The sequence below is a fragment of the Pelobates fuscus genome, chromosome 8 (genome assembly GCF_036172605.1).
Source record: "Pelobates fuscus isolate aPelFus1 chromosome 8, aPelFus1.pri, whole genome shotgun sequence".
NCBI classification, from domain to species: domain Eukaryota; kingdom Metazoa; phylum Chordata; class Amphibia; order Anura; family Pelobatidae; genus Pelobates; species Pelobates fuscus.
This window is the reverse complement of record NC_086324.1, coordinates 18,067,925-18,088,576: the sequence shown is the minus strand read 5'-3', so window position 1 is coordinate 18,088,576 and position 20,652 is coordinate 18,067,925. Positions and strand designations below refer to the sequence as shown.

Genomic DNA, 20,652 nt, shown 5'->3' with positions numbered 1-20,652 from the left:
TCAAACAAAATTTTAGGAATCCTCATGATGGAGAGGGAAAGTAAACTTTTACTATGCACAGATGACATAATACTCATTTTTGGGGATTTAAAAAGTTCCATTCCATCTACATTGAATATACCCCAAATTCCTTAATGATATGCAAACTAAATTAAATCTGAATAAAACGCAAGTTATTTCTACTAATATAACAGTTGAATTGATAGAAAACTTACACACAACTTATAATTTTACCTGGAACAAGGAAACAATTGACTACTTCGGTATTAAGTTATTCTTTTATGTGGGTAAGATAGTACTCCTAAACTATATTTACCTCCTGAATGAACTTAAAATCACTTTGGATATGTGGAGTAAAGCCTGGGTTTCATGGTTAGGGAAAAATAATGTGGTAAAAGCTTACATAATGCCTAAATTAGAATAGGTGATGGGAAATATTCCTATAAGAATTCCAGTCAAAATATTAGAAGAGTTCCCTAAGTTGATGTGGAACTATGTGAAGTCTAGAATCTGTAAGAAAAAAAACATGACAAGAAAATTAGACGAAGGTGGAATGTCTTTCCCAGATATTTTTCTTATTTATAATTCCATTATGTTTTCACACAAGTGGGCATGGAATACAGTCAATAATAATAAACACAATATTTAACAAACAGCCCTCTTTTTTTTTCTGTGTGTGGTTTCCCCAATGTATAATTCTAAGTAGAGAATGAGTTATGATTGATGCTTACGGTTAATACATTATAATATTTATTCCTTCTATATCAAAGTAGAAAATATTTGGTACATAAGTGAAACTATCTACTCAGTTAAAGGTTAACAGATAAAATATAAATATGGAACACTTGTTTTGTTATCGTACTGTATGTCGTGTGATTTTTATTGTATGTTTAAAAATAATAAAAAGAATATATAAAAAAAAAAAAAACTGAAATTCTACATATATTATTTACTCTATAAATCAAGACACAAATTAATTTTGAATTACTTTTCCTAAACTGGACATATTATGCACATGTTATTGCCAAAATTGTTAAAAAAAAAAAAAAGTATTTTTCCAATTTTTTTTTTTTTTTTTTTAAAATAATAAATGAGAGTTTATGCATAGATAGATCTCATCAAATGAAAGCCCTTTTTAACCCCTTAAGGACCAAACTTCTGGAATAAAAGGGAATCATGGCATGTTTCCTTAACCCCTTAAGGACACATGACATGTGTGACACGTCATGATTCCCTTTTATTCCTGAAGTTTGGTCCTTAAGGGGTTAAGGGGTTAAATATGTTTTGGTGCAATAAATGAGGGAGATGCAAATTGCGGTTGAACACACAGCAAATTATGCAAAAATTGCTTGTGTCCTTAAGTGTATGTCCAGCTTCTGAAGCGGTGTCCTCAAGGGGTTACGATCAGTCTAATCGAACTCAAATGCTCCATAGTTTAAAAAGAAAGCACTGGCCATATCTGTAAATTGTAGGGCAAGATTAGTTTATTGATTCATGAAACTTAAAACGGTCTTTAAAAAAAAATAAAAAAATTAGCTTGTCATATTAAAGTAATTTGTTTTCATGAATAAAACTACTTACAGTCACATGTAGGTGCAACAGCAGCATGAGTTGTATCTGCTACTACCAAGTGAAACAAATACACAGAATAAAACTGTATCAGCTACAGGTCTCGAGTACAAAAAGCTTGGTGTCATAGTGAAGCAGCGACAGCAATATGTAGACACACAACAACACAAAACAGTTTTAATTTGAATAATTTATTATCAATATAATGTAAATGCAGTAACAGTCAATACTGACAACAAGCATAAGAGTGAAATACATTCATTCCTGAGTCTCCGCCGCCTGCAGCAGTCCAGGAGAACAGCATAATGACAGTGCTTACAGAGGTAGGCAAGAACAAATGCAATGCAGGCTACACCAGCAGGGGGCGACTTGTGTCTGTCCAGTAGGTTGTGGAATATATATTTACCAATTTGCCACCATTATATATCGCACATCTATTTTCATTTGTGGTCAAACTGCTTCACTACGGATTTACCGATCCTACACATCTTGGCCGTAATGAGACCCATTTATTATACAAAATAAAGGTGATCCTTAGACTTTAGAAGTTCTATATATTTGAGGATGCTGGATGAGCCAGGACATTAAGAGTAATAGGTGGCCAACATCTAGATAGTGTTAAAATACCCCAGAGCCACGTTTATGACCATTGTACAGTCATAACCCAGATTACATAAAAAAAAAAAAAGCATCTGTAGGGTGAGTGATTCATTTTCTTAGAAGTTTAAAGATCCATGATCTCATGTGAAAAGATCCAATAGACAAACAACGCCACATGTATCAGGCCTCGCAGTGACGAATGGCTGCCCAGTTTGCAGATGCTGTATAATCTTTATAAGCTTTTCTAGAAACCGGGCTTATCCTGAATGTCTTTAGCAAAATTATCTCAGTGACTTGTTTAAAATACCCAACAATTACAATAATAAGAAAGAATATAAAAACCAAAAACAAAAAAAAAAAAAACATAATTTTCATGCTCTCCTGGGGCAGTACATTTCAATGAGTCCGGTTTTAAAACATTGTTGTGTAATGTAGAGATTATTTAAAACCAGAATGTTAACTGGATGCACAGGTTGCATGGCCCAATGTGTAACCGATACCCAAATAGCACAGGGGATTACGGACAATGACGGAATTGCACATTTTAGGCCCAAATAGTTAAACTGGGAATATGACCGAGAATTTGCAATCGCTCCTGACAAGTCGCCACAGTTCATGAATTAGTAAATAAACCCTATTGTGAGATAAAGTACTGAGAGGGAATTAACATTCTAGGTGATGCTTCAGACACAAAGCAGGTCTTATACTTACACTGGAATTATAAAATAAGTACAAAAGTAAAATAAACAATACTTCGGCAAAGTTGGAAAAAAAAAAAAGAAAAGAAAAAAAAAAGAAAGAAAAATCCACTTTTAAGAATATTTGAGCGCCATAATATTTCCTATGTGAAATAAAACATTTCATTTCAGAGATTGTATTACGTTGTCATTCATCTAGGCTAATGTTCTGGATTTTAATCGATTGGTGGCAAATGGATTCCACATTTTTACTGACCTAAGGTGATAGGAAACCGGCCTCCCTCCCCTCCCCTCAACAGTCCCAATTTTGTCAGGCAGTCCCAAGTTTACAGTCCTGTCCCGATTTTTTTCACTGATGTCCCACATCCATGGATACTCATAGAGAAACACAGCATGAGTACACCATTGGCCTTGCTCACACTATGCATTAGGAGCCTGGAGACACGATCTTTGTAACACTGTAGTGAGGTTGCTGGTGACAGGGTCCAATTTTAACACTTTCAGGTGGAACACTTTTTGCAAACAGAGTATGTAACAGACAGTCCTGATTGTCTGACGAACAAGAAGTGCTTTCGCTCAACCTTCAATTAATATATCTCAAGTAATAATGAATGCGATCAAGATCGGCTGAAAGTTGAGAAGAAAATACAATGTACAAGGAAAAAATATATATTAGCACACATTGCAAGAAAAGCAAGCAGAGACAATAAATTATATTACCAAGAGGCAGAAATGTCCCTAAAATGAGTGTAAAAAGCAAAATATAACAAAATACTGGTTAACAAAACAGAGATAAATAGATACGTACGAAAGGCAGAATAAAATTATAGTGCATGTGCTTTTTACATTAAATCACAAACAAAAAGCAACATCTTCTGGACTGATTTCTCAGGGGAAGACCAGGATTTTTAATCCGGTACAAAAGTCTGTTCGAAACATAGACTCTAGTGAAGTGATGCAATAAGCTAATCCGTTTAATACTGTTCATTCAATTTGTGGCAAAGGTGAGTTACTGAGCAAACCCTCAAATAACTCCAGAATCCAAACCAATACTCTTCATGCAGCCAGTGTCATATCACTAAAGTTTTTTGTTTTTTTAAAAAAGCCCTGAGACAGAATAGGACACGTTTTTCAAGCCTACGTTGCATAATGTAACAGTTTCAGTAGGAAGACAACAGAATAAAATCCAAAAGTGTGTAGAGGTGTCCTGGTTGTCCCTTAGTGGCACAGAGTACCTTGTATTAAGCAAACAAATGGCTTGAGATTGAAGACCACAGCATAGCTGAACCTCTACATCTACTCTAGGTTATTTACAGAGTAAGTAACAAATGTTTTTGTTTGTTTGATTTTTTTTTCCCCAATGTGAGTTATTGATGTTCAAATTAGGAAGAACCTCATCTGGGAAATAAAATGTAAATGAGGTGAAGCATTGTTGGGGGAGATCAGCTTCTTGGGCTGTGGTACTGACCACATGAAGACCGAAATGTTTCAATCTTGGAACCTTATGAATTTGTTCTTCTGCTACTGTATATGGGAGTCATGGAGGCCATAAGGCCATAAGAAGATGGGGAATCTTCTCACACTTTAAATATAATGCACAGCAATGCAGTTTACTCCTCAATTAGTAATCCTCGAGTTCTTTCCTGATTGATGGAGCTTGGTCACCTTGCCCATGAGCTAAACTGACTGTCCCGACTGGCCACAGACTTGACACTGCAACGTTTCTTCACAATCATGTTGATGTAAGCTCTCATAATTTTGGTGATCTCACCCACCTAAGGCACAGAGATGTGAAAGATGAATCTGGTTTAGTCAGAATGTTGATATAAATTATTCAGATTTTAAATTAAATCTTAGATGTTTAGATTTTTAAGGACTGCTAAAATAGCATTAGTATGTCACCATGCAAGATGTGAGCACCTGCAGATTTTAACACTGGATACTTGCACCATTTTCGAGGTGTGGGTTTCATGGCTTAGTATTTGCAAGCCAACATGTTGGTATTTACATTTAGAGATAATTTCGATTCGAGGCAATATCAATTAAAATAAATTAATGAATTTAAAAAATGGATGCCAAATCAAGCATCCCCCACACCCGCAAATATTCATAAATTTAGATTTAATCAGGGCTCAACAGCAAGAACAAAATAGATGGCCCCAATGGTTATCAATATTTACTAATCATAAAATGAATAGTACAAAAATAAAAATTTTAAAATTATATTTGTAAATACCAAACATGTCAACCTTTATTAGTAGGTGTAACACAATATCTCATTTCTCTTATTATCCGCACACAAACCACTAGACTAAGACACAGACCTACTAAACACAAACATGACTATGAGATGGTCACCTAACAATGTTCTATTAGAATACACAGTCTGGAAGGAGGCCTACCTGGGTTGTTTCAAAGAACATCTCACGGTCGTCCACCGTAATCTTGAAGTTGTTGGGCTGTGGTGCTCCAAAGAAAATGATGTGCTCATACTGGAAAGTCTCCAGGGGCTTTGGATCTCCTCTCTTGTAAACGGACACATTCTCGGCACTGACTCCAAGCCACAAGTCATTGGGGAACCCACCTTCCTTATACTGCATGGAACAGATTAAGGTCAGTTTAGGGTGAAATTAAGATTTAAAAAAAAAAAAACCAAGCATATATTGGGACAATACAATAAGAGTACAAAACTCAAAGAGATAAAGTCAGTTGTGGAATATAGTGGAAGAATATACTGGCTGTGATGGGGGGGGGATAAGTCAAATAAGATTTTTGCAGCAGCTATTTGCAAGGAAAATGCAAACTATTCTTTAAAATAAATGAATTAAAATAAATTACTACATAACAAAGTTTAACATAACAAGTGCAGTTGGGCCACCCCAACCTACTAATGTTGGATGCCTGTTCTTCGTTTGAGTGTTAGAAGCACTGTGATGATTATTAGGAACACCCCTAGGTGAGAAAAAAAAAAAAAAAAAAAAGACTAAAAAATATTTTTTTTCTACTTTTGTTGCTTGCTAATTAGTTAATATAGCAGAATGTGGGTGATCAGCATGAGTATTCACACATTCCTCTAAAGAAATCTTCGCTTTTAGAAGAATACTTTAGTCTTTATTTTGGCCACAACAATTGCTATGCTAACAATGCAACTTCTTATATTCAATGTAATGTAAAACCAGAATATAGGAACGTGGACTAGGCCGATTTCTTAGGTGCATACCTCGACATCGAAGAGGGTAGATCCATATCCAGGCCATTCACTTACAATTGCCATGTAATTCACCATGGCTTGATGTTGGGACATTCCTTGAAGTCTCTTCCACTTCTCATCTATGCTGGTACGCGCTGCCGACAGTTCCTCTTTCAACCACATCTCCAACATCTGTTCCTCTTCCATCTTCTGCTTCTTCATTGAACCTACTTTAAAGCCCCGTTTCAGAGTCCCTTCCAGGAAACTTGTTCTTCTCCTCTCCAATGTGTGTCCAGATGTGCTACTGCTCTTTGTGGCCTGCAGGATTTTGGTTTTAAGACGTTGAACGGGATACACAGTTTCCAGCGACCAGGTTACCTTCGAGCAGTCCCCATGGTGGTATTGAAGTCTAAGAGCGGCCAAGTGCTGTAAAGTCTCTTCTGGAGCTGGGAAATGTCCACTCGTCAAAGTTTCATGAGCCTGGAAACCAATAAATAAGGTTTTCCTTATATTTACATAGTTAAAATACTATAGAAACATTGAATGTGACAGCAGATTAGGACTATTCGGCCCTTCTAGTCTGCTTAATTTTCTAAATACTTTCATTAGTCCCTGGCCTTTTCTTATAGTTAGGATAGCCTTATGCCTATCCCACGCATTCTTAAACCCCTTCACTGTGTTAACCTCTACCACTTCAGCTGGAAGGCTATTCCATCCATCCACTACCCTCTCAGTAAAGTAATACTTCCCGATATTATTTTTAAACCTTTGCCCCTCTAATTTAAGGCTATGTCCTCTTGTTGTGGTAGTTTTTCTTCTTTTAAATATAGCCTCCTCCTTTACTGTGTTGATTCCCTTTATGTATTTAAATGTTTCTATCAGATCCCCCCCGGTCTCGTCTTTCATTTCTACCATTTCCTAAAATAAAGTTGTATAAACCTTTATTAGAGAGAGCTTTGCCTTATTCCACCGGCCTTGTGATATTATTCCTATGGGCACACACTTTGCCAGCACTCTATAATAGATACAAAGGGATTATGCTTAATTTTAGGTCATTGACTCGCTTGAGCAGGTTGTGTGCAGAGTTTTTGTAAGATCAACCGTGTTTCAAAAACTACTTAATGTGAATCTTTGCAGAAAAGCCTAAATATTCCTTTAGGATCATTTTTTTTTTTTTTTTTACTAATTTTGGTTTATTTTACTTTATTTCTTGTACAGTTTTACGGTTATCCTTTTGATAATGCGTTTAATTTATGCATATATTTAAATTCTCTGTTAGAACCTTAATTTCTGGCAGCATAAATACAAATTAATTTAATGTTACATATTGTTTTTATAAACGTTTTCTCTTTTCTTTGGGAGATCGAGCTTATCAGATAGGTTTACTTCAAATCATCTCTTAATGTCCTGAAGGTGCAAATTATTGAAAGGAACAAAAAATATGCTGGTCCACCTCTGATTGTGATTTTAGCTCGCTATTATATAACACATTTTCACCATGAGTCTGATAATTGTTTTTGACAAACCTGCTCAAACATGAAGGCAAATTCAACACCCTCTTTAGGAACACACTGCACATCCAAAAAGCAGTAAAGTTTGAAATATAGATTCCAATGGCCTTCCTCCGAATCTTCCTCTCCTGTACTGGCAAGCCTAAAACAGATGGCAAGATCGCATTACATCACATTTAAACTCATATTCTGGGTTGGCCGTTTTAGTGCAATATTTTTTTTTTACATTTTACTAAATACATTAGCCAAAGCTTGTTCTTCGATATTGGGAATCTATTCTAAAGCAGGAGTTCAAAACAAGGTCTAGATATTTTAGTGACTGACTAGAGAGAAGAGGTGGTGAAATTAAATCCATTTTTTTGGGTCGCATTACCCAAACAAATTTTTAAAATAAACAAATAATGTGGACTATGAAAAATTAAGATTTGTAGAATTTGAAATAATAAACAGAGATTTCAGTTTACATTTCACTGTATGAATAGTTAACTACAAGTTCCATACAATCTAAATATCCTGTATTTCTACAAATGTATATAGACACACACACACACACACACACACACACACACACCAATATTTAGTTGCATGTATTACAAACAATATATAGACATTGCCAAATTTATACACTTTTGTGATAATATAAGGAAAGTGGATTATGAAAGAGAATATATTTTGTTGAGTTCAGCGAATTGTCATACTTCTCAAACTTTGCAAGGACATCGGCCACAATAACACGGCTCTCAACCGCCCGGTCAGTTGTTTTATTGCGTTCAAAGAGTGCAAACATATTGCGACTGTTATCCATCGAGAGACCTCGGATTAACTTCTCCACAACCTGCAATGGCAGAGATCAATAAATATGTGATGGGCACTTCATGGTCCCCCCAAAAAAGTATATTTTATATATCTCTTTGTTAGATAATATACCTCCAATGACAAACCTGCATGTATTTAATTATGCATTTTTAATTGGGGTTATACCATATTGCATAAACTGCACATAAAACACTTCAGCAAGCTGAAATGCTTTAGGGGTCTTCAGTGTCTCTTTAAGAAAACTAGAACGAAACGGAAACAGCTTTTACGAATAGCTCTAGTGCCAATCAAAAGTAACCACCAATTATCACCACTGACAAAACAAGACATTGACTTTTTTTTACAGTACACTTTGACTTTGTGTGAGGTACACTCACCTCTCCAGCAGTTGTATGAGAATTAATACTGATCTGACATGACCCTCCTCCATGGCAATAAACAGTGGTGGTCATGTTACTGCGGGTGAGCAGTGCGGAAATCTCCTCTTGAGATGGGACCAGCTCTCTGCATTTTGTTTTCTTTAGAGCATCTGCCACAAATTGAGCAAACTGCTCAACCTCTGAGCCTGGGAAGGAGTCTCTTACCCTGAAAGAGCAAGAATTATAATAATAGGAACAAATGTAATCAAGTGATTGACCACCAACAGAAGGTTCCAGGCAAGTATCTCTTAGAATCTCCTCTTCTGTTTGTCTACATTGACACAGTATAATAGACATACCCGGACAAGAATGGTGTTCTACATTATTTAATGAGACACCAACAATGTCAATCTGTTTAAGGGCCACATATTAAATTTCATCTTAGCGAAGATCTTAAAATATTGACATCTACTAAATGCCTTTTAACAGAATTCTAAGAAAACCACATTCATTCAACTAAATCCTTAACACTCACCGTTTTAGATGGAACTTGAGATAGCGCAGAATATCTCGGCCAGGCAAGAACGTGCAACTCATACAGGACAAGAGCTGCCAATGGCGCAAGTTCCCTGCACTATTTGGCTGAGGTACGTGATTGGTCTGTTTTATAAGTTGACAATACACCTCATCTCGCAATGGCTTCAGGTCCTGGCAGGTCTGCAGTATGCCTTGAATTATTGGCACAGGGTCAGGAACGCTCTCAATTTCCTGAAGAGAGTTAAAGATCCGTACAGCCTCATCCTGTAGAGTGGTGTACCCTTTCTCTTTTTGTACTGTGAGGAAAGAGAAGATATTTGGGGAAGTCAGTCTAGAGCTGGCAACAGCATTTAGTTGTGAAATTTGGTTACAGATCTGGTTGGCAAAACCCCATGAGATAAAAGTAGGATTATCAGTCTACCAAGAAACTAAATTGGATGCAAAAAATTAAGCACTTTACTATGGTACATATATCTATCAGAGCTTAGTAAAACTAGTGGAAGCCACGTACGGTTGAGGTTGACATCCCCATATGGCAGTGGTAATAGTGGTGAATGCAGAGGATGCTGTGTGTATCTCAATATAGGGTTTCTTCGATATGTTTGCTCTACAGCTTCACCATTCATACTGTTCTCCTGTAAAAAGAAACAAAGTTAAAGCAAGTGAAGAAATGACAAATTGCTGGTAAAGATTTCTTTCAACCACAAAGTTGGCAAAGCCATTTGAGCCACTTAGATTGTCAAGGAAACCCCTTTGCCCATTTTCTCCAATAAAAAAAAAATATATATATATATATATATATATATATATAAATAAAAATAAAACCTCTCACTGACTAATTCAAGTTCCACACTGTGGGTGATACTTCATCACTTTCGGTACATAACCCCACCAACAAGACGTTTAGTACAAACTAATTTTATCACAAACAAAAATGTCTAACAGAGTTATTCCCTATAGTGGGAATTCAAGGAGAATTTAAAAAGGTCTGAGCTGGAAAATTCTCTAAGTCAGCTAGACTTCCCATACCACTACTTTGGCCTTAAATTTGAAATTCACTTTGAACTCACCTTGAACTCTTACTTTAGTAAATAACCCTATAAGTGTTCTGATAAATATTTTATAAGCATTTCAGTGGCTATGACGATTTACATACCTACCTTGCTGACCTCATCTTTTAGATGCTCATACCCCCCTTTTTATTATCTTACAATTTCTAATCAGTTGTTTGTTGTAGAGAAAAACAAAAACAGAAAAAAACAACTGGTTATCATAATAAAATGTAAAAAAAAAAAAATGTTTTGAAAGTTTATCCAAAAATATTTAATCATTTGGAAAGCTCATCCAACAATATGAAACTGAATACCATATCAGATGTAGAATATTCTTCACCATAGTCATTTTATACGCAAGGGAACTACAGAGATCCTCACTTATTCTCTGCTTGTGCCACTAGATGGCGAAAGAGCATAGAGAGATAAGTGCCTTAGCTCTAAGTTTCGCTTCCAATTCAGAGGCGATCAAGTCTTGTATGTACCTTGATGTCCCTGATGAGTTGTTGCGTGGGCGTCTCAATGGGTGCTTTGCTGTCAATCACTCCCTGGATGGCATTTGCCCATCTCATGGCTTCATTGAGCAACTTCGTGTACAGTCTGTATGAGTGTTTCCGACCATAGACTATAATATTCCAATATCCTGAAATAAAGGGAGATGAGAAGAGGTTTTTGAAACAAGCTCTTGAAAGAACAGACCTATTCACTGACTCCATTACAGAGAACATTTCAAGGAGACTATTCCCAACTTAAAACTGACCCAGAACCAAGATGTCAACCATGTACTTTATGCAGGACATTCATAGCAACAGAAGTGTCAATGACATGGGCCTCATCAGTGAGGTATAACAGATACCCTCCAGGCACAGTAAATAAGAGGTTAGTTTCTGACACACTGAGTGCACTGGTGTACTTCAAAGAAGTTGTAAGGTCAGATTGTTGGAGCAACATTTCAGCTCCCTCAACATCCTCTTATGTTAGATAAGGCAGGAGCCACAGTATTTGAGAATTACCAGTTTCTGTGTGGGTCTTCTCATCTGCCTGAACAACAGAACACAAGCTATTGAGAACGAGAGTGCCGAGTTTAGAAGCTGCACGCTCAGAGGATTTGTAATAATCCAACGCGTTTCGGGTCAACACAAACCAGCGTCTCTTTAGTTTCAAAGATGCCATTTTATTGCTGTTTTGAACCTCTTTATGGAGCCATCCTGGGGAAGGAAGACAAACAAGTAATTAAAGAAAATTCTTAATATGTGTGTAGAGAAAAAAAATAAAGAAAAACCAGTTTAAACTCCAGTTTAAGATAAATTTATTTTCAGCATCTGCTCAAACTCCAATAATGAAATTGAGAAAACTTGGATTGGTTTAATGACTGAAGACTAGTTCTGGTGCGGATTGAAAAAAATGACAGTGTGTATAAAAGAGCATCATTATTCATTCAGTACAATCTTTATTACTTTGTCAGCTGTGGCAGTGATGTACCTCTCACTAAGAACTCCTGCCCGTCCACCTTGGCCTCTCCTCGAGGTTTCTGCAGCAGAGATATCCAGTGATGCATTTCCTCCGCAATGTCCGTGTTACAGTGAATGACGCGGTTCGCCGTAATAATCACAAAGGAGTTTGGCCTGGACAATACAATACCCGTTACTAAAACCCAGGACAAATAACCGATCAAATAAAAATAAATTGACCTACTAGGTGTATGTTGAAGCCAATTTAAAAGAGATGTGTAGAATATATATATATTTAAATAAAATAGTGATACTTCATCTGCTGCAAGATGAACTGAAACAATTGAGCCCGTTTTCATAAATATATTTTAAAAATGTAATTTTATGGGAGATTTTACATTATGCCCTCTGTTCCTGAAGGTAAATATTTAGAAATATTGTCCAAATTTACAAATCTCCTCCAGAATTAAACACTGTTGATCAAGGAAGCCCACCAGAGATTTTGTATATCATGATTTTCTCTTGTGCATTAACCAGCAGCTTAATTCTGGCAATAAAAAGGAAACGGTCTTCCCATTACATTGAATTAAAAGCAGTCTTCACTGAACCCCACATAGTTCATATGTAAATGCATGCGCTGTTGGTAAAACCGCCTACATGCACATGAATGCACGATAAGAATCTTGGAGCATTCTGTTGGAGCTGGCTGGAGGTGTGTTCCTGCTGTTTAGAGCACATGACCTGGACGTTCTCTGAGGAGAAGTGGGAACATTTATTTTTTCTCCTATTTTTTCCCCTCCATATCTCATCTGTTTTCCCCCCTTCATTTTCCTCCCTCCTTCTCTCTTAATAAAGTGTGTTCCATAGATGGGAATACCCCATCATCTCTAGTTTGCCAAAAACACTCAATAACAAACTTTGTGGGTTGTGACTGGTAAGCAATTCACCCAGAGAATCCGATATGATGAAACACTGTTGTACAGTATCGCCATGTTATGAGACATACTGTTGTTCACTGTTCTATCCATGATATTTCTGAACCCAAAAAGCATTATACTGTACAATGGCTTTATCTTATACATTGTAAATTCCATACTAAAACTCTGGTATTATGTGTATATAAACAAAACCAAATAAAGATTGTCAAAAAAAAAAAAAGTCTTTATAGCGAGCCATGAGCCTTCATTCCTAGATAACCTTGAATTTGCATCCTTCAACATGTAAGATCATCCACAACTTAAACATGTGGGGCAAAAATAATTCCCAACAAAATAAGTAATAGATAAAAGCAAGCAAAGAATACATACACACACTATATAAAATTCAGACGGTCTAAAGAAAAACAAAACAAAAAACAAAACCAAACAAATAAAACAAACAAAAAAAAAACCTTAAGAAGGTTAATGAAAGTTCACTTTACCTGTCCGGACAGTCTGACGCACAGACCGAGTCAATGAGACCCACATCCAGTGTTCCCTTCAGGAGACAAAGGAAGCACAGATAAGCGACTCTTCAGAATACAAATCACATCTCCCCCTTCTTCCAATCTGTAATGATTCACCCTCTCCGTAATACAAGGTTACAGTGGGGTTACTGTTAACTTACCACAGCATTCTTGGGGTTAGCTTGCTCGTCTCTCATGTCCCTCAGCTGCTGGGCTGTTGCAGAATGAACGCGACTGAGAACGTTAAACCAGCCACTGGAAGATTTTAAGAGGACAAGAGATTAGGTTGTCTGTAGTAAACTTGGCTGTGTGCCCTGTAATATGCTGTGTGACACAATGTAGTCATGTGATGATATTTAGGTTTCTAGATACAGCAAAGTGTGCATTAACAGCAGACCACCACATCTGGCTGTGTCGGGCAAAGGGAAAATGCATTGTAAACACTACTGGTTCACTACGGGCTCATTATTAAAATATTTTACATGGTTTAAGTTTATAGACACCACAAAACACCACACGCCACTTTGGCCTACTATGAAATGTTATTGTGTGACATGTTGGATTGATGTATTGAAGGTAGTTGCTACCTACCTGGCATCCTCTGGTGTTTCGGCCACAATATGATATGTTCTTTCTTCTGTTACAATATCTAGAGCATTTTCCTTCTCGTGTATATCTATAATTGCTCTTAAACAAAAATAGAACAAATACACAACATATGACAAACGGTATAGGTGAAAGAAATTCATTTGGCAATCAGCAAACCAATAAAACGTACCAACTTGATAAAATACTGCTTAACATGTCACCAAGTAATAAACCTTCAATTCCCAAAACAAGAAGAAACTGCATATACATTTTATCGCACTGTTTGCTCACCCCAAGAATCTGAAAAGTTGTCCATTTGACCAGATACTATAAGAATCTGCCCATTCAACCCAAAACCAAGATAATTTGCTCATTCACCCAATGACAACGAGAACCTGACTGTGACAGAACCATCCGTCTGTCTAGTGCTTTGGTGGATTCGGCTATTTTGTGCCATCCGTCTAAATGACTGATTCGTTATGTTATGAAGCATGTTTTACCGTTCCAGCTTGTTTTCCCAGCCGTTCACCTCATTTCGCACGAACTCCATGTCTAACATATGGGTGGCCACCATTTCGGGACTTTTGCACGTGTTCGCAGCCATCTTGCGTGCGAACAGCGGTGTTTGCCTGTGAACGCGTGGAACTAAAAACGGATACCCAAACAGGCGAACACCGCTGAGACCTCCATACACCCAGAAATTCGTGTTGGAACTACCGAACGACGAGCCATTCGGTAGTTACCTGTTCTCGGCTATGGGGAATCCAGCGAACTCGGAGATAGTTGTGGATGATGAGGATTTCGTATGATTCTAACCGGCGAACGGAGACCGACTGCAGGGCCAAAACTTGTGGAACTCTTTTCTGCTAGAAGATCCGTGCAGTCGGTCAAAACTTCAATCATCCATAACTCCCGAACCCCTTAACCGAATGGGCTGGGATTTGGACAGAATGTTCCCCTAACCAAGACCTTTCAAGCGGTGCTGGATTTAAAGGTGTACCCCCTGGTTTTGGGGTACATCCAGAACTGGGGTAAAATATTGTACAGTATAATTGTGTTATGTGGTTATCTGAGGGGAGGAGAGGTGGGGGTGTTACCCTGTGTATAATTGGTTAGTTTCATCCTCCCCCTGGGAGTGCCCTGTGTGTGCCTTTTCCTAATAAAAAGCAGGCTGGATGTTCCAGTCCTCAGATCTTGTTTTGACCCTCAACATGGAGCTTCAGTCTCGTTATTGGGGGGATTCTTATTTACGCTTAAGGACTATTATTGGGAAACTTATGCAGTTTGGTGGATATCGTTATTCGAGGAATTACTGCTGCCCCTGGTTATGGTTCGTGGATTATACAGTATACGAACAAGGACTTGATACGGTGAGAGGGGAAGGTGGACTAAACGGTGATTTACTTATTAAGACAAAAGGTGTCTTAACACTGACCATCCACATTGAGACTCAAGTCCAATCGGAGCATCAAATCCTATCCTAAGAAATTTCAAAGTAAAAAGTTGTGTTGTCCAAATACTCAAGGTCACTTAAAAGCAGTTTTATTAGAGCAATCCAGAAATGCCAGCATTTCAAAGAGGGTTTTTGTGAAGCTTGTGGGTCGATACACTGCCATTTCAGTATAGTTCTAATAAAACATTTTTTTGTTTTTTTAAGTGACCTTGATTGCCATGACCCCACTCCTTTTTACTACATGTATAGAGATTGCCAGCCCCAGGTCTAGTTACAACAAGGTCCAGTATTTTTTAAGTGTGCGGATTCCTCATCTTCATGTGAATCCTAAGAAATTTCAAAGTCAAAATATCACAGTCACAATTGTATAGGTATAGGGAAATCTCGGTCTATTCATGAGTTTGCCCTAACATCTAAAACATGGGACATGACCAGGACAAATGTTTTTTATTTTATTTTTTAAACGTTTAAAAAAAAAAAAAAAAAAAAAAAAAGGCTTCATATCGAGAGAAAAACTACTGACGTGCACATTATTGTGAGGTCCTTGTTATCTCTGTTTTAGAGTTACTAAACTCTATACTATTTCTGTATCTGGACAAGAACTTTGGGAATTTTAGGTCTGAATAGCGGAACTGGGAAAACATCTAGACTCTGGCCAAAATAAGCAATTCCAATTTTAATTAGTTGACAACAGTGTATAAAATGTAAATGGCTACTTTTCACACTCACTTGGCCGTTCGAACATCAATGGTCCCTCTCAGTCGTTCCTCACTATCGTTTTCAAAATACATGAGCTTGGACTCACGCAGGACAAACCAGCGCCGTTTCCAGTTGCGCCGGGATAAAGTGGACATTCCTCCTCCTTTCTTATATAACCAACCAGATTTCAGAGCTTCCTGCTTCGTGCGGAACCACATGAAGGTCTCGTCCTTCAGTACGCACCATCGCCGCCTCCACAGATTCATTAGACCACCAGCTGGAGACAATCACAGCACGCATTAAAACAGCCATTCCCAGGGCACTTACCGTCAACACACAACACCGGCTGGCATGCATGATGCATGTTGGTAAACCTGATTTAGTAAAACTAAAATATCGTTCCACAAATATTGTTCTCTTTCTAGATATAAGGAATCATAATGCTTATAGGTTAGCACGTTTCTTACAAAAATTACTTTAGCTTTGGATAGACCATCCTGGGAACACAAGCTATGGGCCAGTTCTGAGCCAATAATACCAGTGTTTCACTATTGTCCTTTCCAAAGGGTACAATTTGCAACTATGCGAGTCCTGTTAGGAGAATCTCCCTCTGATACTATGTGGCAGCTCTCAGCAGATTCTACATATTCTGTTACTATACCTTCTGATTCCGTAAGAAGCAATCAAAAGATACAAACAAGGACGCCTGTGTGTATACTCATTAATTATGCAAAATGATCAGGGCCTCCCAACCCAGTCTTCAAGTACCCCCTACCAGCTCAGGATTTAGGGATTACACTGTTGTGTCTAAAGTGTTTGTTTTCTTTTAAAAACACCTTAGACACAACTGGGTAATCCCTAAATCCTGGATTTATAGGGGGTACTTGAGGACTGGATTGGGAACCACTGGTTTAGAGCAAGGGTAGGCAACCTTCAGCACTCTAGAAGAAATAGACTACATCTCCCATGATGCCCTTACAGCAACAATGCTTTGAAAGCATATGGGTAGATGCAGTCCACAACATCTGGCGTGCTGAAGGTCGAATACCCTTGATATGGACCCTCAGTGCCACATTTTTTATGATGTAGAGGTATGTGTGCAGGATGTTCCTGTAGATTAATTAATGACTGGGTCATTAAGCATAGCTAGTGGTTCATAATTTAAAGCACAGCAACACTCCCAATCAGAGAACCTACCTTTCATGTAGAGATAGCTGTGAAAATAAGGAGGGCCTCCACCGTTAAACAGTGTGACGCGTCCAGTCATTAATTCTTCATCCGTGTCAATATGACTATCAGCTTCGTCATCACTGTCCAAGAACTGCAATTAAAATAGTGCGTTCTTTAATGGTTTGCAAAAATAATCAACGTAGGTCAGTAAACAGGCATCAGCAAATGGGATATATGTGTTGAGCCCACCGGCATCGACAGTATGGAGGCCAACTTAGAACCACGGCTATCAGCTAAAAGGGTTATTAAAGAAGAACACCATGGAATAGGACACTGACAATCACCAATAATTTGTGTTGGCCTTTTCCTTGTTAGAGGCTCCATTTTCCTCTAACTTTATATTAAAGAATTACATACTAATTCATATTACACAATGAAAGGCCAGGGCAAAGAAGATAAATATTGTAGAAAAATTGTTTTATTCCTCCTCTTTCTGTACATTCTCTCAATGCTGACTGCCAGGTACAAAGGGCAGAGCTCTAACAGGGAGGTACACTGTTGCAGGATATAGAGATGTGGATTTCTATAATTACATAATATTAAAATAATATAAAAACATAATATTAAAATCCTGGGAAGCAACAGTTCCCCTTTAAGGGAAGATCTATTGCTATAAAATACATTTTACTGGGACTCATTTTAAAAATCAGATTGTTACAAGTATCTGTCTCTAGTAAAATTTGACTGGAACACGTATTCAATATCACTGTAAAAGAAAAGTGTTTGAAAGACTAAATGCCCATTCCACCATAATGTAGAAGGGTTTATTCACTAAAAATCAAATTGCAGGATTAAGGCTAAAATAATTCGATTTTAGAGTCCCCATCTGCCGCTTACTGGTGGGAGGTTTTATACCATAAGGTTTTTTCATGTTTGTTTGCTTCTTGGTTTTTGTTTTTTTAAACACATTTTAATGTGACCAGTAAGCCGCCACATGCTAAGCCCTCACACCGCCAAGGAATTTTAGTCCACCATGAGGACAAAGTTTGTTTTGGCTCATCAACCAAAAAAAAATATATATATATATATATATTGCCACATGAATCAGTTTGGACAGAAAAAAATAAATATTTTTATATGTGCATTAGTCTCCAAAATACTTTTCTTTTTTAAATGAAAACATTACTTTTATTTTATATGATAAAAACTCAAGATAAGAGTAATATTAGATTTTGTAATTGAGTAAGACTTACCGAATCCAGACTGCCACAATGAGATCCATAACTGTTAGGCTTGGAGATCCTGAGAACTTCCTCATCAGTCAGATGTCCATCACTTAAGTTCATATTGTCGGCAGAACCTGGTGGACCTTCATCAAATTCTTCATGATCATAGTCTGATTCCACATCTGGTGGGTAGCTATATATAGGCTCTTGTGCTTCCTCGCTGTTGCTCATTGTATCCGATACACATTGATAAATACTTTCAGACTTATCAGAGAGAGCACTGTAAGCATCTTGAGTAGATACATGCTCTACTGGGGAAATGGATACACTTATCTGGCTTTGGTCTTCAGTTTGATCTGATGGAATTTTCATGTAGGTCTCCTCCTCTGAACTCTCACTAGTCCTCATGTCAGTATCTTCCAGCAACATAGGAGGTGGAGGTGGTAAGAATTCATCATCTGCATGAAATCCTTCATCCACCTCCTCTTCAGCTAAAGGTGCTACTACATTGCTGTCAATATTGAGTGGTCCCTCAATGCCATTCTCCAAACTCTGTGTGCTTTCATCTAAATTACCAAAGTCCAGCAGTTCCAGGAATTCTTGAGCCACCCGTGATGCTTCTTTCTCCAGCTTATGGATTTGCTCTTCCCTTTGCCGAGTCACCTCGTTGCGAGTATCGGCACAAGATATGGAAATGCCGTCCAATTTTTGCTGATGATGCAACTTTTCAATCTCTTTTTCCAGTCGCAATATCTCCTCCATCTGACGTCGTTCTTCTTCTTGAAGAAGGTTTTCCAAGTTCCGTGCCTTTTCCTGCTCTTCCTACAGTGAAAAGGTTTCATTAGTAAAGATGAAGTCATAGTAATTAACACCCATCTGCACACATTGGAACTAGAGATCAAGTAAAATATATGAGAATATGTAAATACAATAACAATACAAGATCAATGAATTCTATATTGGATTTTACATTTAAGTCAAAAAGACATAGGAAAGTTACAAAATAAAGTACTCTACTTAATTGGCTATACTTTCCAACATTCTGGGTGCCATTGTTCCGAAAAGTGGACCAGTAAGCTTGTGGGATCATCTTAATCAAATACAAACACTTGCCAGTTCTTTTAATAGTACATTTGGCACCATTCTCAAAATAAATGAATTAGATTTAAAAGGTAACAATATGTACAGCAAGTGAAACTAAGATTTTGTTTCCTGGTTGTTGCTGAATCAAAAATGTTCTGATCCTTTGCCAAATATTGTAATGGGTGCTCAATAATAAAGGTGAACCAGAAGTCCTCTAGCCAAGGTATGGGAATGGCAATTTAACATCAAGATCTTGGTCATCCCTTACGTTACAAGCACTCTCTCTGACAGTATTTGGTTTTAATACTAACCTGTGCTGCTCGAAGTTCAGCCTCCAATCTTTCTCGTTCTCTAGAATAAAAGAGAAAAGACAATTTAAAAAAAAAAATAATAAAATCACAATGGACAGGCAAATCAAACAGTAGCACCTACAAAGTCACCCTCTATCTACTGCCTGCTGGCAGGGAACATATTCACAGTACATAAAGCACTAAATGTAGACAAAGAACAGCAAATACAATAATGTAACCATGGAAGAATTCAGTTTGCCAAAATTAAAGCAGGAAACATTTGGAGTTTGGATACAATTTTTCATGAAAAGCCATGCGGAAGAGGAAGAGCAACATGCAATATTTATGGGGGCGGGGCCTGACAGCCAAGATGGCCGGACGTGTCCGATGAGGGCTCCTGCACCAGAGAGCACACAAATAACCTAATCTGCCTGATTTCATGAAACCCACAACAAAAGGTACCCAGATATCAAACCGGGACCACACGTGGAGCAGAATGGTACCATTCCGGAGCCAAACCGCCACGGGAAGACCCGAACCGGCCACACGGCCTAACCCTGAGCGGGGCCCAGAGCATGGAGGAGGCGGCCGATCCCCCGACTCGAAGCCCGCTCACGAGCATGAGAGGAACAAAGCCCTGCTACCCCCCCCCTTTGGACCGGCGGGGGTTATCCCGGCCCACCGTACAGATGGCAACCCCTACAAAACGACGACACCAAGCGACGAACAAACGGGACCCACGAGGCCCACACAAAATGGCGACGGCAAAGCAGCATGGGACGAAGCGCACATTACACGAGCCCCCAGGGAATGTAGCAGAGTTCTGCGGCAGACTCCTTGCTCACCTCTGCACAAAGCTCCACACCCAGAGGCAGGCATTCAGGCAGGCGAGGAGTGAAGCAGCGGCTTGGATCCG

The 20,652-nt window shown here is 38.1% G+C and overlaps 1 protein-coding gene across 1 annotated transcript in view; it reads right to left on the bottom strand.

The window, feature by feature from the left end:
* Window positions 1-2,960: 2,960 nt before the first annotated feature.
* LOC134571195 (unconventional myosin-X-like) overlaps window positions 2,961-20,652 on the bottom strand; it is a 104,132-nt gene continuing 86,440 nt past the window's right edge. Inside the window, exons 24-41 of the mRNA XM_063429344.1 lie at window positions 19,758-19,797; window positions 18,391-19,185; window positions 17,165-17,288; window positions 15,998-16,244; window positions 13,819-13,914; window positions 13,389-13,482; window positions 13,204-13,259; window positions 11,815-11,957; window positions 11,346-11,540; window positions 10,818-10,975; window positions 9,792-9,915; window positions 9,279-9,576; window positions 8,762-8,969; window positions 8,267-8,403; window positions 7,584-7,710; window positions 6,088-6,537; window positions 5,270-5,461; window positions 2,961-4,642 (exon numbers count right to left, since the gene is read on the bottom strand). Coding sequence (XP_063285414.1) covers window positions 4,529-4,642; window positions 5,270-5,461; window positions 6,088-6,537; window positions 7,584-7,710; window positions 8,267-8,403; window positions 8,762-8,969; window positions 9,279-9,576; window positions 9,792-9,915; window positions 10,818-10,975; window positions 11,346-11,540; window positions 11,815-11,957; window positions 13,204-13,259; window positions 13,389-13,482; window positions 13,819-13,914; window positions 15,998-16,244; window positions 17,165-17,288; window positions 18,391-19,185; window positions 19,758-19,797 — 3,598 coding nt within the window. The 3' untranslated portion in view covers window positions 2,961-4,528. The remainder of the gene's footprint in view (window positions 4,643-5,269; window positions 5,462-6,087; window positions 6,538-7,583; window positions 7,711-8,266; window positions 8,404-8,761; window positions 8,970-9,278; window positions 9,577-9,791; window positions 9,916-10,817; window positions 10,976-11,345; window positions 11,541-11,814; window positions 11,958-13,203; window positions 13,260-13,388; window positions 13,483-13,818; window positions 13,915-15,997; window positions 16,245-17,164; window positions 17,289-18,390; window positions 19,186-19,757; window positions 19,798-20,652) is intronic.